At 36.1% G+C, this 27,195-nt stretch overlaps 1 protein-coding gene across 8 annotated transcripts in view; it reads right to left on the reverse strand.

Moving 5' to 3' along the window:
• Positions 1-3,670: 3,670 nt before the first annotated feature.
• The window catches only part of USP45 (ubiquitin specific peptidase 45), a 76,499-nt gene continuing 52,974 nt past the window's right edge, over positions 3,671-27,195 (reverse strand). For 7 of the 8 annotated variants that reach the window (XM_086707483.1, XM_025925347.2, XM_086707482.1 and 4 more), the window contains 9 exons: positions 21,053-21,134; positions 18,575-18,666; positions 17,052-17,108; positions 16,445-16,588; positions 13,548-14,208; positions 11,820-11,917; positions 10,088-10,174; positions 7,949-8,102; positions 3,671-7,357 (listed from right to left, as the gene is read on the reverse strand). In XM_086707483.1, coding sequence (XP_086563609.1) covers positions 7,227-7,357; positions 7,949-8,102; positions 10,088-10,174; positions 11,820-11,917; positions 13,548-14,208; positions 16,445-16,588; positions 17,052-17,108; positions 18,575-18,666; positions 21,053-21,134 — 1,506 coding nt within the window. In that variant the 3' untranslated portion in view covers positions 3,671-7,226. The remainder of the gene's footprint in view (positions 7,358-7,948; positions 8,103-10,087; positions 10,175-11,819; positions 11,918-13,547; positions 14,209-16,444; positions 16,589-17,051; positions 17,109-18,574; positions 18,667-21,052; positions 21,135-27,195) is intronic. The other variant, XM_086707487.1, reaches the window with a different exon arrangement.

The following is a 27,195-nucleotide window of genomic DNA, read 5'->3' on the forward strand; positions in this document are numbered from 1 at the left end:
GCCTTTCTAGAGAGTAACTAGAAACTTTTGCTGGACTCAAGAGTGAACCAAGTTGTTTCATAGGGAATTGTGCAAGCAAAAAAAAAAAAGCAAATTGCAAGAGAAATAAAATTATGTACATATAGATGGGTAAAGAAGATAAATATAAATGTGAAATATACATACTATTTGTATGAAACTCAGTCTTCCTTAATAGAACACTTGAAACCTAGATACTCCTGGATCAGCAGAAGGAAGTCCTCAATAGCTAAAGATATGCTGGTCCTCGAATCCACGTGGCCTTTGAAATAAAATTTTATCTTGGAAGAAACGCTTACAAATAATTACTTGGCAACACCATGATGTGAGTGCATGAAGATACTACAGGAAGCAAAAGAAAAGCTCCATTCTTTTAGCCCTTTTCCCCAATTTCCACTTAGCACAAAAAAGACTACACACACTATGGATTTTTTAAATCTCTTAAGAAAAAAAGACATGATACTACATGTTACCAGTGGTTATCACTGCTTTTGCTCGGATTTTATTACCCAGATTTTTTGCATAGGGCCTGATACTCAAGTTTGTTTCTTTGAGAAACGTTCTAATCAGAGAAACTTCTCTCTGAAACCTTATTGCCCTACTTAAAGTTTCATATGTTCTTAACTTCCTGTAATCTATTTCTCTAGTTAAAAGTTGAAGCAATTTTCTGGTATGGTTCCTCCCACCCCCATCTCTGCTAATCAGCCAGTCAGCATACTGCTTATCATAACAAGAATTCTTGCATTTGTCAAATGAGCGAATATTTTGAACAACCCCAATATAGGTCAATCATTTTGGAAATGATTGACAAATATTTTGGAAATTTCCAAAATTTTGGAAATTTTGCCAAATAAAGATAATTATTAGATATCTCATATTTTTTTCCTTGTGCCAACTTAAGACATTCTCGGCAATCACTTTTGGCCAAACCAGGAAAGGAGTTTCATAGTCCCATTTCCCTTTCCCTCACCACTATTTGGGATTTCCCTGTAATGTTATGACCTGAAGGAGATAACACACACATATATATATGTATTCCAACACCAAACTTTCTCGGAATGTATTTTTGTGGTTAAAGTGTCTGTCTGAGGGGCGCTTGGGTGGTTCAGTCGGTTGAGCATCTGACGACAGCTCAGGTCATGATCTCAAGGTACCGTTTGTGAGTTGGAGCACAGTGTCAGAATCAGTGCTGAGAGTTCAGAGCCTGGAGTCTTCTTCAGATTCTGTGTCTCCCTCTCTCTGCCCATCCCCTGCTCATGCTCTGTGTCTCCCTCTCAAAAATAAACATTAAAAATTTTTTTATAAAAGTGTCTGTTTGAGCAGCTGTCATGTATATGATCTGCTTCAGTCTGGTCATTCTGCACCTTGATCAGAAAGTGCTGAAGCAGCCACCATCTTGCCAGTTCTGGCAATCTGCTATTTATGACTAACAGATTAGCAGACATTGTAAATTACTTTTTAAATTAATTTTCCCTGTTTGCACTATATGAAGTAGAAAATTCAAAGGGAGGATATGTTCACGTTAGTACTTTGTATTAGTACTTGTGGAATCAAGTTAGCCTTAAGGTTAAGTGGAAAAGTTAAATGAGATGTGGAAAAGATACAGAATTAGGAAGTATTCCTATCATTCAAGATATGAATCTTTAAGTTCTTTAAGATTCTTTAAGAATCTTTAACTTAACACTTTAAGTTCCATATAGCATCCATCTTAACATTTAAGAATAAAATTATTTAAAGCTATGGTATATACATATAATAGACTATTACTTAGCTTTAGAAAGGAATGGAACTCTGATACATATTACCACACTGGTGAACTCTGAAAAGATTATGCTAAGTGAAACAAGACAGCCCTTGGGAGACTTACTCTTTCTTACTTATCCTACCCATCCCTCTTTGCAATTAGGCAGGGCCATGTGACTACTTCCGGCCAATGGGCTGTGAGTGACACATCCAAGATGAATTTAATGGTTGGTGCAAGAATTTTAATGCTCTCTTCCCCTGCTAGAGTGGAGAGACCTGGTGTTAAAATGATAGAACCACCTGATAAAAGCCTGGATTACAAAACCACCAGTTAGAGGGGAGCCTGGGTGGCTCAGTTGGTTAAGGGTCCAACTTCACTTCAGGTCATGATCTTGCAGCTCATGAGTTTGCTTTCCATTGGGCTCTGGCTGACAGCTTGGAGCCTGGAGCCTGCTTCTTGTTCTGTGTCTCCTTCTTTCTCTCTGCCCCTCCCCTGCTCACACTCTGTCTCTCTCTCAAAAATAAACATTAAAAAAGTTTTTTTTTTAATCACCAGTTGGAAAATAGTTGCCTGTGCAGATTGCCCAGATTCATAGAGGACTTTGGGTGAGGAAGAAATAAACTCTTCTTGTGTTAAGTCATTGCGATGTGGAGTTATTTGTTACTGCAGCAAAATCTACACTATCCTGATACATATTGGAACACAAACATTTTGGATAATTCTGCTTGAGTGCAACTTAAAAAATGTATGAAAATAGCTTCAGGGAGGTCCATGAAACTCCGAAATTACATACAAAAATCTTCAGTATATATTTTTCTGAGATAACTGTCAAGATTTCCCTTCCTAGCCCCTACATTGCCATTAGCAAGAATGATGACAGGCCCCAGAATTAAAACCTTCCTTCTCCCCCTACTCATAGCTTCCCTTTGGGACTATCAGGACTAATATCATAACACATTTTATCCCTAGAACATCTTTCATCCACAGACCTTAACTTCCATATGACTCTGTAGGTAATGTTACTTTTCTCCATATCATTGATTATTTGATATATCTTTTCTTTATTCTTTTACTTCCTGGGGTACCTGGGTGGCTCGGTGGTTTAGCCACCAACTCTTGATTTGGGCTCAGATCATGATCTCATGGTTGTGGGATCGAGCCCCATTGGGCTCTGTGCTGACAGCACAGGGCCTGCTTGGGATCTCTCTGCCCTTCCCCACCCCCTCAAAATAAACTTTACATGTCTATTTCCTTACTTCTTAGGTTTCTGTCTCTTATGTTCAGTGCTGTATTTCCAAATGTGTACCACACAGAAGGTATTCAAAAAATAATCAAATTATTGAACAAATGAAAGATGGTCTATTGCTTTCATCATAATCTCAAAGAGTTTCATAACCCAAAAATGTTTAAATTCAAAATAGGCAAACAAAATATATCCTAATAAATTTTCCTGTCTAAATAATCCAAACATTTTGAGAAACATATGAAAGGATCAAGACCCACCCTTGGTAAATATTGAAATTAGAGTGAAAGTGACCTATAATAAGATTTTGTTCTGAAATAATTTCTAAAATAGGAAGGATATATTTTTTTAATTTTAATATTTATTTATTTTTGACAGAGAGAGAGAGAGAGAGACACGGAGCATGAGCGGGGGAGGGGCAGAGAGAGAGGGAGACACAGAATCGGAAACAGGCTCCAGGCTCTGAGCTGTCAGTATAGAGTCCAACGCGGGGCTCGAACTCACAGACCGCGAGATCATGACCTGAGCTGAAGTCGGACGCTCAACTAACTGAGCCACCCAGGCGTCCCATAGGAAGGATATTTTGAATATAGCTAAGTTAGCAAATACACTGCTGATAAATAAAATATTATCGATAATGTGCACTGCAAAAACTCCAGGACCAATTGTGAAACATAAAGAATTTAATATTTATTATGCATTTTTATAAAGTAACATCAAAATAATGCTCAATAAGTTACATAGTTATTTTCTAAAAACACCGCAAAAAAAAGTATAGATAAAACACTAGGAATGCTATATAACCAGCATTACTCAAAATTAAAAATATAGCCAACTATCTTTTAAACAAATTTGAATTGATTTCTACATGAAGCAAAATATTTTCATATCTAAAAATAGTCTTTCTTAATGCACTAGATAATATCTAAAGGCTCAATTTTATTGCACAGAACGTATTTAGTTTAGGCTTATTTGATCAGGTAACGTGCAGACGAGTCATGAATATGAATTTAGAAAAAGTAGGCAGAATGTTATTTTGTACTATAAAAATTAGATGAAGGTGATACATTCTACAGCTTAATCTTCAGGAAATTTTATTCAGCTATTGTTTAAAATTACTGGCTAACTTCATCACACATGTGAGCTAAGAGCTGTCATATTTGGTAAGTTTTGTTGGAACATTCAAAACAAGAAAACAGGAATCAACTACTCTTAGGACTGACACCAACTACTACTCTTCCTGCCACCCAGAAAGGTGGGTTTTCACATCTGTTTTAAAACATTAAATAACAAAATCTTAAATACAGACATATATTTGGTTATGTCAAAAATATTCACATAATTGGCACATAATCAAAATTTTACCATTTTAAGCAGGAAAAACCAGGGGAAACTGGGGTTAGACATACCCTGTAAACCATTTTCTCAATAGAGCTAATGAAATTTCTGTTTTACATCTGACACTCATTTGGCCAAACACTATGGTAGTTGTTTTGAGACTCTGTAAACATTTCTCACTTATTTGTATGGTGTCCTGAGGTCATCTAGAAACTATTGTTATTACAGTAGCTTTACAATTCAGTAACCCTGCAGATGTGCATTCAGAATCTTCAGAATAAACATGTAGGCCCATGTGTAACTTAACATACTTTCTCTGTTACAAATCTGTCTTTAGGAAATTCTTAGGTATCAAAATAAAATTTATTTGGTTACCAGCAGACCCTGAAAAATATTCATGAACTCTAGGCCATAAAAAAATAGGTTTCAGACTTAGCGCTTTTACCATGAAATGAAAATAAAGTATCGTCTTTGCATGTTACTTCTGGAATAATGTCTAAAACATACAGAGGCCTCTCCATTTTAAAACGTTAAAATAGTGTCAGCACAGTGCCTGATCCATAGCAGGTGTTCAAAAAATACCTACTTAATGATTAAATGTGAAGTTAAGCATAAAAACTACTACAGCACCTGAGTACCCAGGTAATATTCTGAAGCTACAATGTATCTCAATGAAAAGTCAGTCTTCACTGGTACTCAGAATAAAGCTCAATAGGTCTCCTCTTTGATAAATACAGCACTGGTGCATTTCCTGGCATCCTATTAACGAAAAGAGGACAAGGCACTTTCCCTGATTCTTGCCCTCAGCTATCATTTACCATCTCTGACTCGGCTATGTAAGGGATGAAACCAACAAGCAACAAAAAAGAATGCTCTTGTTTCTTTCCTATCCTTTTCTCTTCCTTTTTATCTTTCTTTCCTTCTTTCTTTCTCTCCTTTTCTCTTGTCTATCTGTCAATGAAACAAGAAGCTAGTGACCACCTAATGGAAAACATATGCCTCATAATGGTATCTTTACTTTTGGGGGAAGGGATAGTAATTGTCATTACCAGTATGGCTAACTTGAATAAAGAGATTTAACACATATTTTCCACAAAAAAACTCACTGCTCTGGTACTGAAAACTTCAATGTTAATGGATTACGATTAAACATAAAACTCTGTTTAATTTAGACAGTATAAACTGATTTTTACAGAACACAACCTGAGTTTGCAGATTAATTCATAAAGCTATATTTCTCCATCATTTCAAGTTAAAAATCAAGAAAATACTACTACTGGAATTTCAATGCCCAAAAAACAGAATTTGTGCAATGACATTTTTAAGCTCTGAGTTTTGTATATTATTACCATCTTTAACACTAATCACAGTTCCACTCATTTACATATGAAAAGGCAGCACAGGTGAACTTGGTAATGTTCTATATACTTAAATGTTAAGAAGGGGCAGAGGCTTGGTTAAATATTTCCACACATAATCTACAGCTACTATTCCTATCCTTCCTTCCCGAGAGTGAACTAGAACTAGGCAGTTAGCCAGTAGCTGCCTGTAGTATGATTTGTTGGCACTAATAATTAGGATGCTTGAACCATGCAGTTATGTATTTTGATTCAGTAATGTCAGACCCGAGTGGCCATTACTTTTTAAAATCTTAAGTCTAATAAGTAATAGTAATATTTTCATGCCAAGTTTTGACAGCTTAATAACTTGTATTCTGGGGTGGAGGGTGAACTACCACATTTTTGCTATTATTTATTTAAAATCTGAAATGCCAACTTTATACCCCATTACAATAAAAGCTAACCTCACTTGAATTTATTAATGATGCTTGTTGAAGACAAAGAAAAGTGATCTCAAACCCAAAACCACGATTAATACTTACTGACCTACAGAACTAGAAAATGTATTATATTCCCCTGTCAAGTATAATGACAATATAATTCTCTATCATTTACAAATATAATTTGGTAATTTATATTTCAAAAGCATCCAATGATCCCATATGGATTAAAAACTTCTATTTACCAATTCTGCACGTTACAATGATCAATTACATTTTGACCTTGGCTAATTATATGCAAATTTTCCTTAACTCCATCATGAATAGGCTGCAAATATGTTGATATCTTTCAATATTTTCAATAAGCTAATCAAGAATTTATTTGTAAACCCCTATTACTGAAGCTACTGTGGGATCTTTAAATGGTTGAACCACACAAAATAAGAAGAGGTCACTATGCCTACTGTGTAAGTGTATGTTATAGCAATGTTTCCCACATAGTGGTATACATACACGGCTAGACAGCCCTGAGGTGATTTTCAGTGGAGTGCTACATGAATGGACAATTTTTCTTCAGTAGTTATGTATTTATTTTAATGCTTATTAGAAAAAACAAAACTAGCACATAGAATGTGGAATACGCTCAAAACAAGGCTATGTTTAAAAATGTAACGCTAAATAATAAGGTTAAAAATAACCAGTAAACAGTACATACAGATGAAATGGTATGTGACTAACATTTGGTAAACACTGTTTTAAGGAACAGTTTGATTGGCCAGCATTATTTCTGAATTCTCAGAGTAATAAGCCACATTATAAGGGGGTTTCCTCTAATACTGCAGATTCTGGTTTTTTTCCAGGACAAATTTTTCTTTAAAAACATGTGTTCACATTTATTTTAAGAATATACATATGAAAGCACTGAGTAAATTTAATTTACTTTAAAAGGATTTGCCAGAAATGGTAAAAATCTCCAAGGGCATTTGAGGGACATGCTAATCCTACAGAAAAGACTACAAAGGCACATTGCATATTATGTTATCATTGCAGCATTTGAACAAAAGTGATCTAAATAATCATTATCATTAATTATTAACAAATAATTATAATATTCTTTCATAAAAAAGAAGGTATGCTTGTGCACTAAGTGCTCTTGATTCTGGAACCACTTGCACGTAAGTGTCACTAACATGGACCCATTGGTCTGCCGATTCACTGTCAGGTTCTTTCAAATCTAATGAAACAAAAAGAAGTATCATTTTACAATAAGTATGTTTTTGCTCTACATTCTAAACAACAACACATTCATCACACAAACTGTATTTACCTAACGCTAGATCTTATTGTGTACGTTTCTTCTTGTGTTAAACATCTTCCAAAATGAACTTTCAAAGCATTAATATAGTATCACTTCACTTTAAATATCTAGTGAAATATTAAACTTTTAGATATTTATTTGCTCAAGGAAAAGAATCATTCTCACTGAAATAGAAAGAAAGAAAAAACAAAACAAAACAAAGAAAGTTTGCTGATCCATAAGCAAAGCCTGCAAATTTTCAACCCCAACTCTATTCTGAGGACCTGGTAGGTCTTCAAAATCTTTTGGTGTTGTGTTGTGTTAAATAAAATGCCACTACACACAATGACTTAACACCCTGAAGAAGGGTACAGTCTTAGGATATTTAAAGTTCTGTAAGATTATCTAAGTACTGTTAAAGATATTCCTCACCTAACTTTAACAAAGCGAATCCACTGGAGGTAATCCATGAAACAAAGAATAAAATTCATTTGTTTTTAAGAACAATGTAAACTTAGGATGGCATACCAGGTACATTTTTCTTTCCAGTGATATGCTCCAATAATTTCCTGGAGGGTGCTCTCACTTTCACATAAGCCGTGTAGTGACCTCCTCTCATTGAGCCACTGTGTTCCACTACGCCATAGAGACCATAGAGAACTTTATCTCCCACATTTACATTCTTTTAGACAAAGAAAAAACTGAAATTAGTAATATCTAGTGAAATATTATAAAAAGGAAAATTAAGTCAAACATATATCCTGCTTAAACTAAGGAAAATGCATTGTTAAAACTACAAAGAGATATGTTTCCGCATGTATTAGATTGGCAAAATGCAAAAGTCTGACAACATTCTCTGTTGGCTGGGCTGTGAGGAAAAGAGCTCTCATACACATTGCATGTGGAACGCAAAGGGGTACAACCTCTATGCAGATGTATTTCCTGTAATCTAGTGAAATCACAAAGGCATTACTCTTGGATTTATCAGTCCTCTTAAAGGTTTCTATCTCACAAGCAAGTAGGAAAAACATAAAAAGATATGTTACTGACTAATCATTATTTTGACTATTAACTGCAGGAATATTTGTAATACCAAAAAACTGGAAGAGCACCTGGATGGCTCAGTCGGTTAAGCACCCAACTTGATTTCAGCTCAGGTCATGATCTCACTGTTTTGGGATCAAGCCCCATGTTGGGCTCCATGCTAGCTCAGCATGGAGGTTGCTTAAGATTCTCTCTCTCCCTCTGCCCCTCTCCCCTGCTCACTCGCTCTCTAAAAAGATATTTGCCTTTAAAACAAAACAAAACAAAACAAAACCGGAGACATGAGGATATAATGCACAGTACAGGGAATATAGTTAATAACACGATAACAACTTTGTACGGTGACAGAAGGTAGCTAGATTTATTGTGATCACTTTGTAAAGTTGAACCACTAAATTATATACCTGAAAATAATGTAATATTGTATGTCAACTACACTTCGATTAAAAATAAACTGGGGGACTCCTGGGTGGCTCAGTCAGTTAAGCATCGGACTCTTGATTTCACCTCAGGTCATGATCTCACAGTTGGTGAGATCGAGCCTGGCCTTGGGCTCAGGCTCACTGACAGTGTGAAGTCTGCTTGGGATTCTCTCCTCTCTTTCTGCCCCTCCCCCTGCTCTCTCTTTCAAACAAAGACTTAAAAAAATAAAAGTAAACTAGAATAAACCCAAATAAATGGGTCCCCATTAAATTGGGGACCAGCTGAATAAATTATGATGCAGTGACACAACAGAGTGCTACGTTGCTTGAAAAATGCAATGCAGACTATCTCAAAAAACTGCTATGAAATAATCTCCAGGATATGTTAATAAGGTAGAAAAGGGCACTTGGGTGGGTCAGTTAAGCGTCTGACTTCGGCTCAGGTCATGATCTCACAGTTTCTGAGTTCGAGCCCCGCATCAGGCTCTGTACTGACAGCTCAGAGCCTGGAGCCTGCTTCAGATTATGTGTCTTCCTCTCTCTCTCTGCCCCTTTCCTGCTCATGCTGTATCTCTCTCTGTCTCTGTTTCTCTCTCAAAAAATAAATAAATGTTAAAGCTAGGCCCCAGACTATTTGGGAATACTCATTAAAAAAAATAATAATAATAAGGTAGAGAAAAAGACACATATCATAAGCTGTGATTATTTAAGACTGAAGGTGCACATATACATACCTATCTGCTTATATTTTTAAAAATTACGGAAGAATAAATAATTTTTAAATGGTTATCTATAAAGAGAGGGAAGGAACAAGTGGAATGAACATGGAGAAAAGCTATCCTTGTTTGAATTTACCTTGTTTTATACATTGATCTGACTTTGGAATTATGTATTTTATGTAATGATTAAAAAAAATTTTTTTAATTTAAGTTAAAATTTAAAAGCAATCCCTAAAATGAAAATTTAAAAATTCAACAAGTGAATAATATATTCCAGTTGGCAGCATAATCATTTAGAGAGAAACCACCAGAGTCACGTCAAACGAGGAGCCAACTTGAAGTGGCTTTCAGTAGCCAATTATGGAACAATTAAACTAATACATTAGGCCACGAATAAAAAGGGAGGAAGGGAGGAAAGAATGGCCTAATAATTTTAAGCATATTATGTGCAAGTCAATTAAACATCTTAATAACATACTAACCTTACAAGTAGCAGAACAGAATGGTGCCAAATCAAGAATAAGTGGAAAATCGACATGTCTGTTTACTTTTCGAAGATTCAAGCCAGCCTTAAAAAGACCAAAAGAACAATTTTTTTAATGCAACAAACTTAATTCATCTACATCACTATTTGTTAATAAAACCAAAAGAGGAATTCTAGAAGTCAGTTTTTTTAATAGCTATGAAAACTTGACTAATGAATAGTCCAAGACCCATAGATCAGTTTTGGACTAGTCACTAGTCTATAAATACTTCCTTTTGAGGGCATGAATTCTTTCTGTAAGTTCCTAAATTGAGATGCAAATACCAAATATAAAATAACTGTGGTATATCATGAAATTAGCGTCTAAGATCTGACATGCCTCTATCTTGCTCACACAGAGTAACTGCACATAGATACTCTTCATTAAAGGCATTCTGATACAATGAGACATGATACACCTGCTTGTGTTCTCCATGGACATTTCATTTCCCCCGAGTTTCTACAATCCTGGCTGTAGAAAATCAAGAATTTAATCTTTCAGTGGATATAGATGGGGGTGTAGAGAAAAATCTCTTCCTGCCCACCTGTAGACCACCTGAAATGTTGCAGATACATAATCAAAGCTCCTAATCTTTTCCCTTGAGATTTTTTTCATGGGTTTCATACTTAGGAAATCGTCCACCCAGGGGTCAGGTTAATATTCATTTAAGTTTTCTTCTGGTCTTCTGATGATTTGTTTTATACAGTTAAATATTTATCTGAAAATAGTATTGATATATGGTATAGAGGGAAGCTTTATATTTTTATTTCAGCTATTTTCCCTAAATCTGTTATTGAATAATCCACCCCCCAGGGTGCCTGGCTGGCTCAGTCGGAAGAGCATGTGACTCTTAATTTCCGGGTCGTGAGTTCGAGCCCCATACTGGGTGTAGTGATTACTTACAAATAAACTTAAAAGAAATAACCCACCTGCTTCCCAACTGATTTGAGATTCTTCCTTTACCATAACAAAAAAGCTTTAAATAGTACTCATGTTTTATTTGACAATTTGACCATACCGTTTTAATTACCATAGTTTCATTTCTAAATTGATATCAAAAAAACTACCCATTCTAACTTTTCCTAAACTGTTTTGCATTTTAACTTATTTATTCTTTCAGAGAAACTTTAAAATCATTATATCAAATGCAAAACAAAACAAGACAAGGCATTGGATTAAAACTTACAGAGAAAAACCTGACACATTAAAACATTTAGGCTCCCTCTCACTACAGAGTCCCTACAGAGGTGAGATCTGCCTTGCAGTCCTTTTTGCATTTAGTCCAAGCCCACTCACCCCTACCATTAGGATCATGAGAGTTCAGAGAGCTATGTGTACGTGGCTATTTCCCTGCTTCTAATGATTCTTAATAAATCCTATTTTTCATTCTCTCCCCCTCTCTCTCTCTCTCTCTCTCTCTCTCTCACACACACACACACACACACACACACACACACACACTCCCTTAGCTTCCTACCACATAAACTGCCAAATACAGTATTATGAATTAAACAATTTTAATTAGAAAAGTCTTGTAAACTATTATCACTGAAAAAGCAGGTAAATCCCATATGACAAATTTTGAACTAAATAAATTACTGTCTAATCCTTGATAACAATTTACATGATGTGGAAGGGCTCTGCGAAACATATGATAAAATTACTACAGTGCTACTATAGGGTCTTTTACCTGATGGAATCTTTTAAGATGGAGAATTAGGTTTGCTGGAATAGCAGAAATGAGCAATTGCTTCCTGGCATTAGTATAAACCCCTTCTGCTTTCTTTTCTGTATAAAATATAATAATTTATATATAAAATTCCATTTTATACATCATGTACCATATAATATAGTAAACATTTATAAAGGAGCATCCTACCATAATTTTGAAAACATGAAAAAAGAAATTAGACTCTGGTTACAGCATATCTCCATATTCCTTTCCAGAACTCCACTGAAACAAAAGGGATTTTTTTTTTTTAAAGCACACACTTACAAGGACAAAAGATAGGGGAAGTGACACTTGCAACAAAATTTGGGGAGCTGGGAAGCAGATGGACTAGTAGTGACTTATGTCAAAGCCCTCCAGCCAAAGACCACCAAAAACACACCTAGAGTTAAAAAAAAAAAAAAGGGGTCATTACTCATTGCAGAAAAAGGAGATCACGTATCATGGGAACCACAGGGCATTTCAGTAAGAGGTTGTTAGACAGTACTTGGGATAGGATTTGAATACGGCCAACAGCATATTTAACGTGGATTAACGTAAATTGGTACTTCTTCCTTCTCCCATCTAGACATTTCTTTAATTATTAGTGTATTAAGCATGCCTTTATTCTGATACTTTGACACCTGGGGCCTTGCTGACACCAGAGGGAAGGATTCCGACAGAGCTAGAGAATTCCTAGACATAATAAACAATGTAAGAGTACCTTTCATACAAACCAATCCAAAGCCCATACCCAACCACCTCCTTTATTGGGCTCTGATACTCTAGGCCACTATCCACCTGGCCTAATCACACTAGGGCCAAGTACTACATAAGTGGAGACAGCCCCAATGCCCCAGAGCCCACTGAAATTATTGAAAACTAGTCAATCAGTTCTAAGCCTGTAGATCCTACCTTGCTGATTCCAATACCCTCCCTGGAAACTACAATAAAGGCTGTTGTCCATGTCTTCTCTCGCTCCTTCTGCCTCCTGACCACCCTGCTACTTCCCCATGGGGCCTGCCTGCCACAGCTTAGTGTGCTCGCTCCTCTTCAGAACTGTACGTAACAAACTATCTCTTCAGTGGCAACTGTCTCCGGATCTGTTGGCCTCACCATCCCTGAGTAATTATAAAACCTGCATTTTGAAACAGACTAGTCACTAAGAATCAGAGTATTCTCTCCATTTAATCATGGCTAGAGATGCACTAAAAAATTATTTGACAAGTCTTTTTCCACTTTTCTCTCAGCAACTAAACACATCTATTGCTAGCTTTGTAACATACAATTACTTAAAATCATCAAATTCATATCTTATGATAGGACTCCATACTAGATTGGTGTGATTTGTAAAGCACATTAATCTCACTAGTGATACAACTGTCTGTTCTAGGGAAATTTTTTCCGGAAAGATTTCAGAGAGCCAGTCCCCTGAAATGAGATTCTATGGATTTGCATTTTCAAGGCAGAGATGGGTACTTCCTGTCCAATTTATTTCAACAAAAATCTATTTAAAAGTCCAGTCACAGTCTTCAGTGCTGAGGTACGACTATGAAAAAGACAATCCCCGCCTCCAAGAAACTTAAGTATGGAGACAAGTTTCTTAGTTTCCTTTATTTGGGATCTATAACCCACCTTTATTTGGGATGATAGTCACTGACTATCATATAACCCATGAATACTAAGAAAAACAAAAACCTAAATATTTACCTGCAGAAATGGTTTCCTTTTGGTACTTCTGTTTCTTTTCAGTACAATTCTCACATAGAAGCTTGTTATTCCCCATTAGTAATTCCATAGATGTAAACTGGTAGAGACAGGACTGAACTGAGCATTCTTTAGAAGTAGTTATATAGCTCTGAGAAAGGGAAAGAAAAGCCTTTTGGGGGCTAGGAGACAACACATACTTCTCCTGTGATGAACACAAATTATTTGGAACATCTGGTGGCTTATTTTCTCTGTCAAGATCTCTATCTCCAGTTACAGTGCTGCTCAAATAGAGTTCAGAAATAGCTTCAGCCACTCCCTCGTCACCGCTGCCAGTCTCCTTGGTGAGTGGCCGCTGGGGAGGGGGTCCATTTTTGTGCGCACAGCATCCACTTCTAGACCTCAACAGGACAGCCTGCTGAGAAGTACTTTCCGATTCTGAAGCCTCACTGTCAGCATCAGCACTACTTTCGGAAGGGCTGGCTTCTTTTTCGCTGCCATCAGTAGGGCTTTCGGCCAGAGCTGCCTCAGTACTCACGACGCCTGCACACACTGAGGAATCTCCGCTCATCCCAGGGTTTTCATATTCTCGGCATATGACGGCCACTCTATCTTCTCCAGATGGTAATTTTCTTACACATTTTCTGCCGTGAACTAGTTGATTCTGTAAGTTGACAGTGTTTTCAGAGAAAAGAATCTTGTGACCTTACTGAAAATAAATGCCAGTAAGTCTTATTATGCCTTCCGCAATTATCAGATACTTTTTCTCGTACCTCTGAAATCCATTTCCTAAATCTACCTGAACTACAATCGACAAAAGATACAATAACAAATCGTTCTAAATTTAGAAATGCATCCTTATACAAGAAGCCCACAATAGCAGTTACTTATCTGTGGAGAAAGAAACAGAACTTTTGTAGAACAGGGCTGTGAGGGAGGCTTTTTTATTATAAACCTTTGTATATACTCTCTGTAGTCTTGCCACTTCAAGAGTCTTCTAACAGAAAAACCTAAATGTGATATCAATTTGCCGAGTTAGTACAAATCATATTGCATTAAAAAAAGTTTTTTAAAAAAATGAAGCACAAATTTAGATTGATTTCTTTATATTTTTATGAGGTAGGGGAGCCTGAGTGGCTCAGTCAGTTAAACATCAAGACTTTGGCTCAAGTCATGACCTTGTAGGTTTGTGAGTTTAAGCCCCATGTCGGGCTCTCTACTGTCATCATGGAGCATGCTTCAGATCCTCTAACCCCCCTCTCTCTGTCCCTCCCCTGCTCACGCTATCTCAAAAATAAATAAAAAGCATGTAATAATAAATAAATTTTTAGGAGATAATTCAACAACCAGATATGTTCCTGGTAAAATAGAGGATCTAGACAATGGTGATTGGTGACTGGTGACATCAAAGATTACACTTCAAACATAATGTGCATCTTCTTTTTTTTAAATATATTTTTAAATTTTTTTAATGTTTATTCATTTTCGAGAGAGAGAGCGTGAGCAGTGGAGGGGCAGGGAGAGAGGGAGACACAGAATCCAAAGCAGGCTCCAGGCTCTGAGCTGTCAGCACAGGGCCTGATGCAGGGCTTGAACACACAAACTGTGAGATCATGACAGCTGAGCTGAAGTTGGAGGCTTAACCAACTGAGCCACTCAGGCAACCTATATGTTCATCTTCTTGATGGAAGGATACACCACCAGTTAAATTTTTTCTTGCCAAAAATCAAATAAACAATAAAACTTGAGCCTAATTAGGCATTTAGATAAAAATGCCTTAGAGAGGAAATAAAGGAAACAGAGGAACCTGTTAAAACCATGGGAATGCAATAGCAAAACAAATTACTGTTGAATGTGGGAATGTGAGAAACTGCTAAAAAAGAAAAAAGAAAAAAAAAAAGACCCGATTTCTTCCACAAATATATTGCAAAGCAAGGGAAAAAAGGAGGGGGAAATCTATAATTAAAAGGGACCTCAGAGACATGCGATTAAGAGATGGCAATCAACTGCAATCTATAGATATTTTTTTAGATCCTAAATTAAAGCACACCTTAGAAAGCAAAAACAAAATGAAGTATTTTATGAGACAACTGCAGACATTTAAATAATGACTGGATGTTGATACTATTAAGAAATTACTGGGGCGCCTGGGTGGCGCAGTCGGTTAAGCATCCGACTTCAGCCAGGTCACGATCTCGCGGTCCGTGAGTTCGAGCCCCACGTCGGGCTCTGGGCTGATGGCTCAGAGCCTGGAGCCTGTTTCCGATTCTGTGTCTCCCTCTCTCTCTGCCCCTCGCCCGTTCATGCTCTGTCTCTGTCCCAAAAATAAATAAACGTTGAAAAAAAAAATTAAAAAAAAAAAAAAGAAATTACTAAAATTTTTAGATACGATAATGTACTGCAAGTACATCTTTAAAAATAGTATTCATGTTTTTTTAAGTTTATTTATTTATTTTTGAGACAGATACAGAGAGAGTGAGCAGGGAAGGGGCAAAGAGAAAGGGAGAGAGAGAATCCCAAGCAGGCTCTGCACTGTCAGCATGGAACCCAATGTGGGGCTCAAACTCACAAACTGAGAGATCATGACCAGAGCCAAAACCATGAGTCAGATGCCTCCCCGACTGAGGCACCCAGGCGCCCCCCCAAGATAGTATTCATCTTTTAGAGATATACATTGAAGTATACACTATATGGGTATTATTTCAAAATAATTGGAGATGGAGAGGGTGAGAATGTGGTATATATGCAGACATGATTAGCCATGATTTGAGAACTATGAATCTGGGAAATAGGTACATGGAAGTTTATTATACTATCTTGTCTACTTTTGTATATTTTTGAAACTGTTCTTATGGAAAAGTTTTAAAAAATAGATGTCTCATAAATGCATATAATCTTACCTTATCTTTAGATGAAGACTGGTTCTTGGTGGCTCTGGGTTGCTGAACATTTTCTATAGTAACAGTGTCACTGTACTGACCAGTATCTGTTGCCTGTAAACTTCTACATTTATTCATTCTTCCCAAAAGTACAGGTTTTGAAACCTATATAGATGCCATGTACATAACACAAAACTTCTTTAGCAAATAAAGTCTGGATATCAACTACTTTTTAAAGTTTCTAACTCATTTGAAATAATTTCCTTAACATTAATTCTCAAAATATAAAACATATTGGTTTGAATTCTTTGAGAATAAGAACTATATATCATATTTCATGCATAAATACACAAACCTTAGTATCAAATATACTATGTGAACTCCATTATTGTATATAAAAAATGACTCTCAGATAATGTGATAATATGCTCAACAAATGTCTTTTTTTTTTCTTTTAAAGATTTTATCTTTAAATAAACTCTACAACCAATGTGGGGCTTGAAGTCACAACCCCAAGATCGAGGGTCACATGCCCTACGGCCAGCCACGTGCCCCAACAAATGTCTAAATATATGAATGAATACATGCTCTCTACCAAAGACTCATTAGTAAGTTGTTTTCTCCTTACCCTTTCTTCTATTATAGGAAGTGAAATATCAATAAAAGGATCTTTCACTGTGGAGATCTTAAAAAGAAAACATATTGAGACATTCGGTTAGAATTCTAATACAGACCATGTAGTTTTATAAAGTCTTTAAAGACTCAAACTTCCCAGGCAATATAATTTCAAGTTAAAAAACATCCCTGAAATAAACTGTGATTTAATTGGGTATAGCAGCACATATTGTTAGTCAAAACAAGATACCCCAACACTTCAATAAATGTAATTCAGTTGAATTTTATAATATTGCCAATATGACTAACCTATAATATTTAAAGTAACTTCAAAGTAAACTGTGTTTAATAAAACTGATTAACTAAAGATATACACATATTTTTGGTGAAATTGTGCCATAACACAAGTCAAATACAAACATTTAAAAGAAAAAAAATTAAGCCAGGAAGAAAAAAGCCAGAGAGCTTGACTGCATTTTGTAGATTTTTTAAGATAATTCCGTTTAAAAACACTCTCTAGTTTGTGATAGAGAAATCAACTTCTATGTTGAATATACTAGAAATGTAAGTAATATCATGTTGACAAATTCTGTGCTTCAATATGACAGGCTAGAAGGAGATGTAACATATAATACTGATTTTATAAGACTAGAGAGAAAAGAAAAGTACCCCATTATCTGAGACAGGAAAACTATTTTATGATCAAAATGTAACAAAAGTTTACACCTAACATACTCTAAACCATATGCTTTCAGAAATATTTGTTATCAAGTAATTGAAAACCCATAAAAACTTTTATGTGTTTAAAGTTGTTGTTAAAGTACAGATGGCATTCAAAATAAAAATGATCATTAAATTCAAATATGAGCGCTTACTTTAAAAAAAACTTCAACAAGTTATATAAATGTAAATTTTAAATAAAATGTGGTACATCTCCCTGTTACATTATTGCATTATTTCTATTAGAATTAGGGTTTAGGGTAATGCACAGTTATATAACATAGTTACTCCCTTCCCAGAAGTTTCTCTTTCATTGTAATGCAAACAAGTAGCTAACGCATTCCAAGACATTCAAACAGGCTAAAAAGAACTTCACAGGTTTATCAAGAGGAAAAATAACACTTAAAAAAAATTATAGGGGCGCCTGGGTGGCGCAGTCGGTTAAGCGTCCGACTTCAGCCAGGTCACGATCTCGCGGTCCGTGAGTTCGAGCCCCGCGTCAGGCTCTGGGCTGATGGCTCGGAGCCTGGAGCCTGTTTCCGATTCTGTGTCTCCCTCTCTCTCTGCCCCTCCCCCGTTCATGCTCTGTCTCTCTCTGTCCCCAAAATAAACGTTGAAAAAAAAAATTTTTTTAAAAAATTATAAATTATGTTCCTTTCTGGGAGTGAAGGATATATTGTAAAGACTTTCAAAAACTGTTATGTAGTCATCTGTCACAAATAAAAATAAATGCTGATGATTATATGTGAAAGAGAACAATAAAAATTATTATGATTGTAATCTATTCCATGTTGAAGTGAATTCCAAAGCACCTACATTTGCACATTCTTCACACATGACTGTGCTAGTTAATTCACCAATAAAGATCCGATCTATGAAGTTCATTTTCACACCTTCTCTTCCATATGCTGCAAAAATAATACTTTTTAATGCAAAAAATGTCAACCACCAACCTAACAATGTAACATGCTTTTTTTTCTGTTGATTCAAAAGACATCTGAATAAAACAGATGACCAGCATCACATTAGTAATATATTTACTGTATGATGTTATAATGTCTTTCTCCTTTACAATTCTATAGAGAAAAATTTGACTATCATAGAGTAGTCTCCAAGAAATAATAAACTATTGTTAAATTTGAGGCAAAACAAGTAAAGCAATAACCAGTGTTCATACCATACCTCAACTGTTCCCATTAAGCCCTTTAAAGCCTCTGCCTAACATAGAGGTAGACAGAGGATGAGAAAGAAGATTATGCATTCAGGGTTACAAACACCTGGACCATAACTATGGAAACGATACAGTAGACAAGTAAACACAGCATAGTGTAAAGAATTAACCTTGGCAATTAATAACTGTTATATATATAAACTGCTCAGTTATATATAAAAAAAGATAAAATTATTCCGTTTGGGAAATATTCATAAATCAAAGAAAATTATGCCTATGATTTCCTTCAAAATAATCAGGGGTTGGGAGAACACAGATAAAACATAATATACCACACATTCAATATAGTTTAAGAGGGAGGGTGATGGGTATATGAGGTTTCATCATACTATTCTCTCTACTTTAATAGAAGTTTGAAACTCTTCATAGTTAATCATGATGAAAAAATGTATTAACAAGCCTCACTCCTCTTTCAAACTTCTATCCTTTTTGGATGTCTAACTTCAAATTTCATACAAACATTTAAAATCATTTTAAAACATTATTTGAAGCACTGAATGACAGAGTCAACTTATAGCTAGATATATCAATAAACATTCATTAATATGATAACCATTTAGAAGTTATGGTAAACTAAGATGATTCATTAAGAAAACTGTACAAAGGGGGCACCTGGGTGGCTTCGTCAGTTAAGTGTCTGACTTCAGCTTAGGTCATGATCTCACAGTTTGTGAGCTAAGCCCTCAATCAGGCTCTCTGCTCTCAGCACAGAGCCTGCTTCAGATCTTCTGTCTCCCTCTCTCTACCCCTACCCCGCTCGGGCTCTCTTTCTCTCAAAAATAAATAAAACCATTTAAAAAAGAAAGAAAGAAAAAACTGTACAGGGGATTGAAAATGGAGGGGCGCCTGGGTGGCTTGGTCGGTTAAGCGTCCGACTTCGGCTCACGTCATGATCTCGCCATCCGTGAGTTCGAGCCCCGCATTGGGCTCTGTGCTGACAGCTCAGAGCCTGGAGCCTGTTTCAGATTCTGTGTCTCCCTCTCTCTCTACCCCTCCCCTGTTCATGCTCTGTCTCTCTCTGTCTCAAAAATAAATAAATGTTAAAAAAAAAAATTAAAAAAAAAAAGAAAATGGAAAAGATTATACAAATGGAAAGAAAAACTGAGCAGTTATTCTCAACATGCACTAGATGGCACTATCTCAAACAAACAAACAAAACCAAAGCATACTTGAAAATCCACGTTAAAAAATCTTGAACCTTCCACGTGAAACTAATGTAACATTGTGTGTCAACTATACTTCAATTAAAAAACAAATCTTGAACCCTAACTGCACACAGTTTGGGCATGTACAATCATAATGTGTGTATATTTATGAATTATAGACATGCACTATGTACAAATACTACTACAAAAAATAGAATAGAGAATAAACAAAATACAAATAATATTTTTCAACATCTTCTAAAAATGATGACTTAATAATACCATTAGTTAATATGTGAAGGCAGAATATACAGTTAGGACAAATTGCTTGTAACATGACATATAAGCCCACACTTAAATACTGATAATTAAATGATTAGCTTTGGTTAGATAATCACTGGTTTTGCTAATACTTTGGCTGATGAAGAGTCGACACTAGAAGTAAAGTGGACTTGTATGCTTGAGTCAGTATTCTCTTCAATAAATGGATTCCTTGCAGGAATCTTTGGAACACTTATGCATTTTGACCAGTTAAAACTATGTAATATCTACAAATCCACTTAATGCAAGCATAGGTCAACTGCAAAATGATACAATATGATGAAAGTGAACTTCCAAGTGAGATTGCTACTTTCAACCACCTTTCAAGTCTCCCTTAGGATACCTCAAATAAGGTCATCAGTGCCAATCTATACATCTGATCATTAGTTTTAGTTTTTAAAGTTCACATGGATGCATTCTAACATTTTCTTTCTATGACCCACTAGACTATCTCACAGACACTGGAGTGAGTACACTCTCTTTTAAGGCCACTACTTTATAGAATTACTTCACATAATGCTCAGTTCTCTTTCCCCTAAAAAGAAACTTAAATTTTTCTTCAGGGAGAAAGTTTTAACAGTAAAAAAATTGACATACCTTTGACCTTTTTTTTAGTATCATCATCAGCAGTTTTAGTAGTTGGGTTGTTAAATGCTTTTAGGATGCCAGCTTGTATTCTCTATAAAACAAATAAGAATTTAATAATCTATACTTAAACATACTCTTATAGGTTAGGAGTAAGTTTTCCCTCTTTTCCTTTCTTTTTCCCACTCCACCACTCCATACCTAAAATGATGTATCATTTTAATCAGGACAAAAGTAACTAAGAGACTACGTGAAATTTCTTATCTATTGAAGAAACTCTTAACATATAAGAAGCTATTAAACCGGTCACTATGACATTCATGTATATTATTTTATTTATATACATATATGAGCAAAGTCCAGAACATCGAATAATCTCCACAGCAAAATTACCTCAGATCTTGATTAGTTATCATTTTATTTGAATTCAGTTGTCAATAACGATTATTAGTATTAAAGTCTTTAGCAGCTCTTAGGAAATGGCAACATTTATGTTTCCGTATCTCTGTGTATGTTTAAGGAAAGATCCAATGTCACAGAGAACTCTCAGAATGAAATAAAACCAGATTCCAAGAATAAAGATTTATTTGAGCTAATAAATTATCTTTTACGCTAATTATGTCCCTACTCAGCATATGAATTTAATCTTCTCTAATTCACATTTTAAAAGTATGGGGAGGGGCGCATGAGTGGCTCAGGTGGTTAAGTGTCCGACTTCGGCTCAGGTCATGATCTCATGGTTTGTGGGTTTGAGCCCTGCCTTGGACTCTGTGCTGACAGCTCAGAGCCTGGGGCCTGCTTTGGATTCTGTGTCTCCCTTTCTCTCTGCCCCTCCCCTGCTCACGCTCTGTTTCTTTCACTCTCTCAAAAATAATTAAACATTAAAAAAAAAAAAAATTAAAAGTACGATGAGAGGAAAGCTGGTTAATTATCCTTCAGAAGATTTTTTTTTTTTTTTAAGTAAAGTCTTAATCATAGGTTTTCATATTTGAAGCCACTGTTTGACCTGGACTTCCTGGAGTGAAAATGATACCTAATTCTGCTATTTAAAAAATCATTATATCAAAGAGAAACGAAATTGAAACTGCACACTTACCAGAGAATAAAAATATTACATATCAGAATCCAGATACTTTCCACTGTTCAGAACACAATTCACAGACTTAAATACTTAAATCAATTAAAAAGAATAACAAATGGATTAAGCAGCCAACTCACAAATTTGGAAAAAACTGAACACCTTTTAAATACAGAAAGGAGAGTGGCACAGTCGGTTGAGCGTCAACTCTTGGCCTCGGCTCAGGTCATGATCTCATGGTTTGTGCTATTGAGCCCCACATCAGGCTCCACATTGACAGCATGAAGCAGCTTGGGATTCTCTCTTCCTCTGTCTCCACCCCTCCCCTGCTTGTGTGCGCACTCTCTCAGTCTCTGTCTCAAAGTAAATAAATAAACTTAAAAAAAAAAAGGAGAAAAACACACACACACCACCACCAAACGAGAGCATAAACAAGAAAGACAACAAACCTCACAGGCAACAACAGGGCCAACACATAAGAGAGGCAAGAGAGGGGTGCCTGGGGGACTCAGTTGGTTAAGCAGCAGACTCGTGATTTTGGCTCACATCATTACCTTACTGTTTGTAGGATGGAGCCCCATGACAGGCTCCGTGCTGATGGCTCTGAGACTGGGATTCTCTCTCTGCCATTCTACCCCGCTTGCACTCTCTCTCTCTCACCCAAAATAAATAAACAAACAAGAGAGGCAAGAGAATTCACAGGAGCACAGACAGAATTCTAGAATTATGCTTATACATCAAGTGTGGAAGACAACAAATCCAAACGGAAGCCATGAGACTTAGGAAGACAGACATATTGTCAACATCAAGATCCCCTCGGCTATTGCACCATGCTTCAAGTCTGAGAACAGAATACATGGGGAATGAGCTGCGGATGTCCTTATTCTCCACCCCGTGCTGTGCTGTGGATCAGCAGAGGATACACACTACCCCCAGAGTTGTTCTGCTCTGACCTATTCCTGAGAGCAAAGAGGTGGGCCATGACGAACTCAGACACAGAAAATACAGAGCAGCCTCTAACCTTTCTGGAAGACATCTAGCACCTGGTCTCTCCTATATCTCTGCCAGTTGCTTTGACTTTGACAAGCGTGACTCAGAATACATTCATGATCTTGCCCATTGACTTCCCCAGAAAGAGCTCTTAGAAATTCTGGGAAGCCAAAGTCAAACTAAGTTCCAAACTCTCTCTCTCTCAATCCCACTTCTTTTGGCAGCCTTCATCCAATAATGGCAATAGGTTTGTGCTTGCTACCCAGTTATGCAAAGCTAAGCTATCTATTGTTCAAGCGTACATAGGTAGCTGTCAAAATTATAAGAAAAGGCAGTGAAATGATTACCATAAAAGTAAAAAAAGTGGTTACCTCTGATGAGGAAGCCATGTTTGAAAACAAGGAACAGGTAGCTTCTATGGTACTAAAAAACATTCTGGTTTTTAAAACTCTGGGTGTGGTGGTGAGGAGGAGTGCTAATGGTAAATGAATTTTCTTTCAATTATGTTTTAAACTGCATATACATCTGTGTACATTCTTCTGTATGTAGGATACATTTCATGGTAAGCTTTTAACACCTTCCCCCAATTATTGTGAAACTGAGTTTTGTTTATTAACTGGCCTATGAAGAGAATTTTGTATTCTCTTCAAGTATATTTTAAAAGTTGATGCAAGATTCAAAAACTTAAATATATACAAAGTAGGGAATAAAAGTAAACATACAGCAATTCATACATCATACTGTCTTGAAATATACATGAAGAAAATCAAAATAAAACATGTGTCCCAGAAGCTATAAATAGAGATAAGCTCCAATCCAGACTCAATACATTTGAAAATTGATGTAATTCAGATATTATCTGAGCTAACGTTGACTTTTATACCTTCAAAAAAGAATTTTTTGAACTAAAATAAGCAAATTGTGTGAATTCCATTCTCAGGAGGATGGACTTAAATAAATTTCAATAAATACCATGTTCACCTATAAAAAGCCTCTCTAGGGGCGCCTGGGTGGCTCAGTCGGTTAAGCGGCTGACTTCAGCTCAGGTCATGATCTCGCGGTCCGTGAGTTCGAGCCCCGCGTCGGGCTCTGTGCTGACAGCTCAGAGCCTGGAGCCTGTTTCAGATTCTGTGTCTCCCTCTCTCTGACCCTCCCCTGTTCATGCTCTGTCTCTGTCTCAAAAATAAATAAATGTTAAAGAAAAAAATTAAAAACCTCTCTAGCTAGTAAAGATAAAGCTAACTCAAATTATGTCTATAAATTTATTTTATAATTTCAATATTTTAGTAATTCAAATATGACTTTCAATATGCTTTAATGAGCCTTTACCATTTTCTAAAATGTAAGCTCTAACATCAAACTCTTAAAAAATAAAAACAATGAGGTTGTTTACATTATTAACTTTTAAATAATTAGACATTTGCTTTTTATTGTATCTTAGCCACAAATTTATATTCTCTAAACTGTTAAAGGAGTTAATTAATAAGTAATTCATCAAGTTGAATAAAACAAATGGGTTTAGGTCCATTTATAGCCTCTCATTGTTAAAAGTTGTGCTTTGAACCACTTAGGATTAAAAAAAAAAAAAAAAAAAGACTTTGGCCAGGGCACTGCTAACAACTGCAGCACAATAATCAATTAGCAATGTCAAGGTTCAACCATTTCAAATCTCCACCATAAACGTCTTTCAAAAATAAGAATGCAAAACACTCATAGTTTAAGTCAGCGGAGATATTCTGCCTTCAAAATAATCCTAGCCAATAATGTATTAGTGGTATATCTTTGAGAATAAAAACGTAATAGCATTAATTTGGTGATAGCTCAAATTCAAGCAAGTGAAGAAGCATGTATTTCTAAGTGGAAAAGACTGCCTATAAAAGAAGTTCTTGTAGTAAATTTGCTTTCATTTGTTTTGCCCATGAAAAATTTAAATTTTTGCACCAATGACCCCCTTTAGCACTCTATTTGGCAGGAGCATGTTATATCTCTCAACTTTAGAGTCATAAGAAAAAAAAAAACTTTAATGAAACATGCTGAAAGGAGGTCAGTAGTTTTTAATCATTACTAAAAGATTCTGGTGGCAGACATAATGCTGTAGCCTTTCTTCAATCAAAAAACACACGGCAGTGATGAACTACCACAGTGGCACGACAAACACCTGGGGGGTTCCCAGGCCAGACAATGCAGCTCCCACTCGGGTACTCACTGTAAGCGACTGGCACGACTGTCCTTGCTTACAGGACTGAATAAATCCACAGACATGACATTTTAATTCTGTCACGCCATCTGAAACCCTCAAATAGAGGAAGGAAGATAAGAGCTTTCAAAAAGCAACGTTTCCCACTGTACTGCCAGTCTTTAAGATATTGTGAATCCCGATGCACCATTATGACAGAACAATAACTTAATTATAGCAAAGAATGCCATCAATAGAAGTGAAATAAAAAAAAATAACAGGGATAGATTTTATACCTTTATTTGTAATATCAACAGACAAACAATGTAGAGAGCTGATTTTTAATTCCATTTACAATGATCCACGACCATGTAGTAAACATATCCTTGCAAATCATAGTGGGAAAAAAAAATCATTTTAGAAATTGATAGTCTGAATTAATGTTAAAGTAACTCCTATACATCTGTAGGTTCAGAAGCATCAATATGCATTTATCATTCATGATACAAATTTCTGTCTGTATCTCTCCCCACCTTGCTACCTTCTATCAACTCCTTCAACAAGAATGTCCATATACCATAGTTACTGAATCACATTTAATACTACTTCAAATGGTGAAATAATTATGGTTAAATTTTAAATAGCAAGCTTAGGAGTGCCTGGGTGACTTAGTTAAGCGTCTGACTCTTGATTTTGGCTCAGGTCCTCACAGTTTGTGAGTTCAAGCCCCACACTGCGCTCTGTGCCGACAGCACAGAGCCTGCTTAAGATTCTCTTTCTCTCTCTCTCTCTCTCTCTCTCTCTCTCTCTGCCCCCTCCCTTACTCATGCACTCTCTGTCTCTCAAAAATAATAAACTTTAAAAAATTAAAAATAAATGAATAAATAGCAAGGTTAAAAATGTATTATTTATACTGGTCACTGATGATTAAGCATTACAACTATGCTTTAATAAGCAGTACTGTATAGAATTAGAATTTGTTTGGTAGTCAGAAAGACTTAAGTTCGAATCCGCCCATTCTTGGCATCAGTTTCTAAATCTAAGAAAATATGATGAAGTATCAGCTCAGGAGCATTGTGCTAATGTCCTCAAAACTTAATTGTAAATCTCTTAATTGATTTTTTTAAAACAAATTATAGGTAAAACACAATGTATTATCCTATCAATTCATCAGTTCATTCAAATTATAACATATTCAAAATAACTGTAAATCTCCAAGAAACAAGGTAGTATAACTTATTTAAGAAACTGTTTTTTTTCCCCAATTCAAATTCTCAACAGAAATTATCCATTTCAAGGATAAGTACAGACAACTTATTTAACAAACAAATCACTGGGCACCTACTGTGTGCAAGAACATGGGATACAGAGATATATACAGTATCATTCCTTGAGGGGATCACAATCTCAGAGAGGTGACAAAAAACATAACTCTAAATAGAAGACAATAGGGCTCATAATCAAAACACATAAAGTAGATCCAGGAGGGGGAGATGGTGTGGAGTAGGTGGACCCGAGGCTCACCTTAGCCCACGAATACAACTAGATAACTATCAAATCATCCTACATGCCCCAGAAATCAACCTGAAGACTGGCAGAACGAACTCCACAACTAAAGGTAGAGAAGAGGCCATAGTGAAGAAGGTAGAAGTGCAGAGACCTGGTTTAGGAGAGAAACAAATCATGGCCACTGCAGTGGGAAGGTAGCTGTAGTCCCAGAGAAGGGGGAGAGACTAGCGCACAGGGGAGCACATGGGGAAAACGAATCCTCATAGCAAATGGCTTGGAAAGCATGAAAGCCCGAATTTTGTGAATTCTGGCAACAAGTGGGGCTTAAACCTAGAATTTTAAAGGTCAGAAGACTTGGTTGGGATAGAGCTGAGAGGTCACTAAGCTGCTCTTGGAGAGAAA

The sequence above is a fragment of the Puma concolor genome, chromosome B2 (genome assembly GCF_028749965.1).
Source record: "Puma concolor isolate L17-30 chromosome B2, mPumCon1.1.hap2, whole genome shotgun sequence".
Classification (NCBI taxonomy): domain Eukaryota; kingdom Metazoa; phylum Chordata; class Mammalia; order Carnivora; family Felidae; genus Puma; species Puma concolor.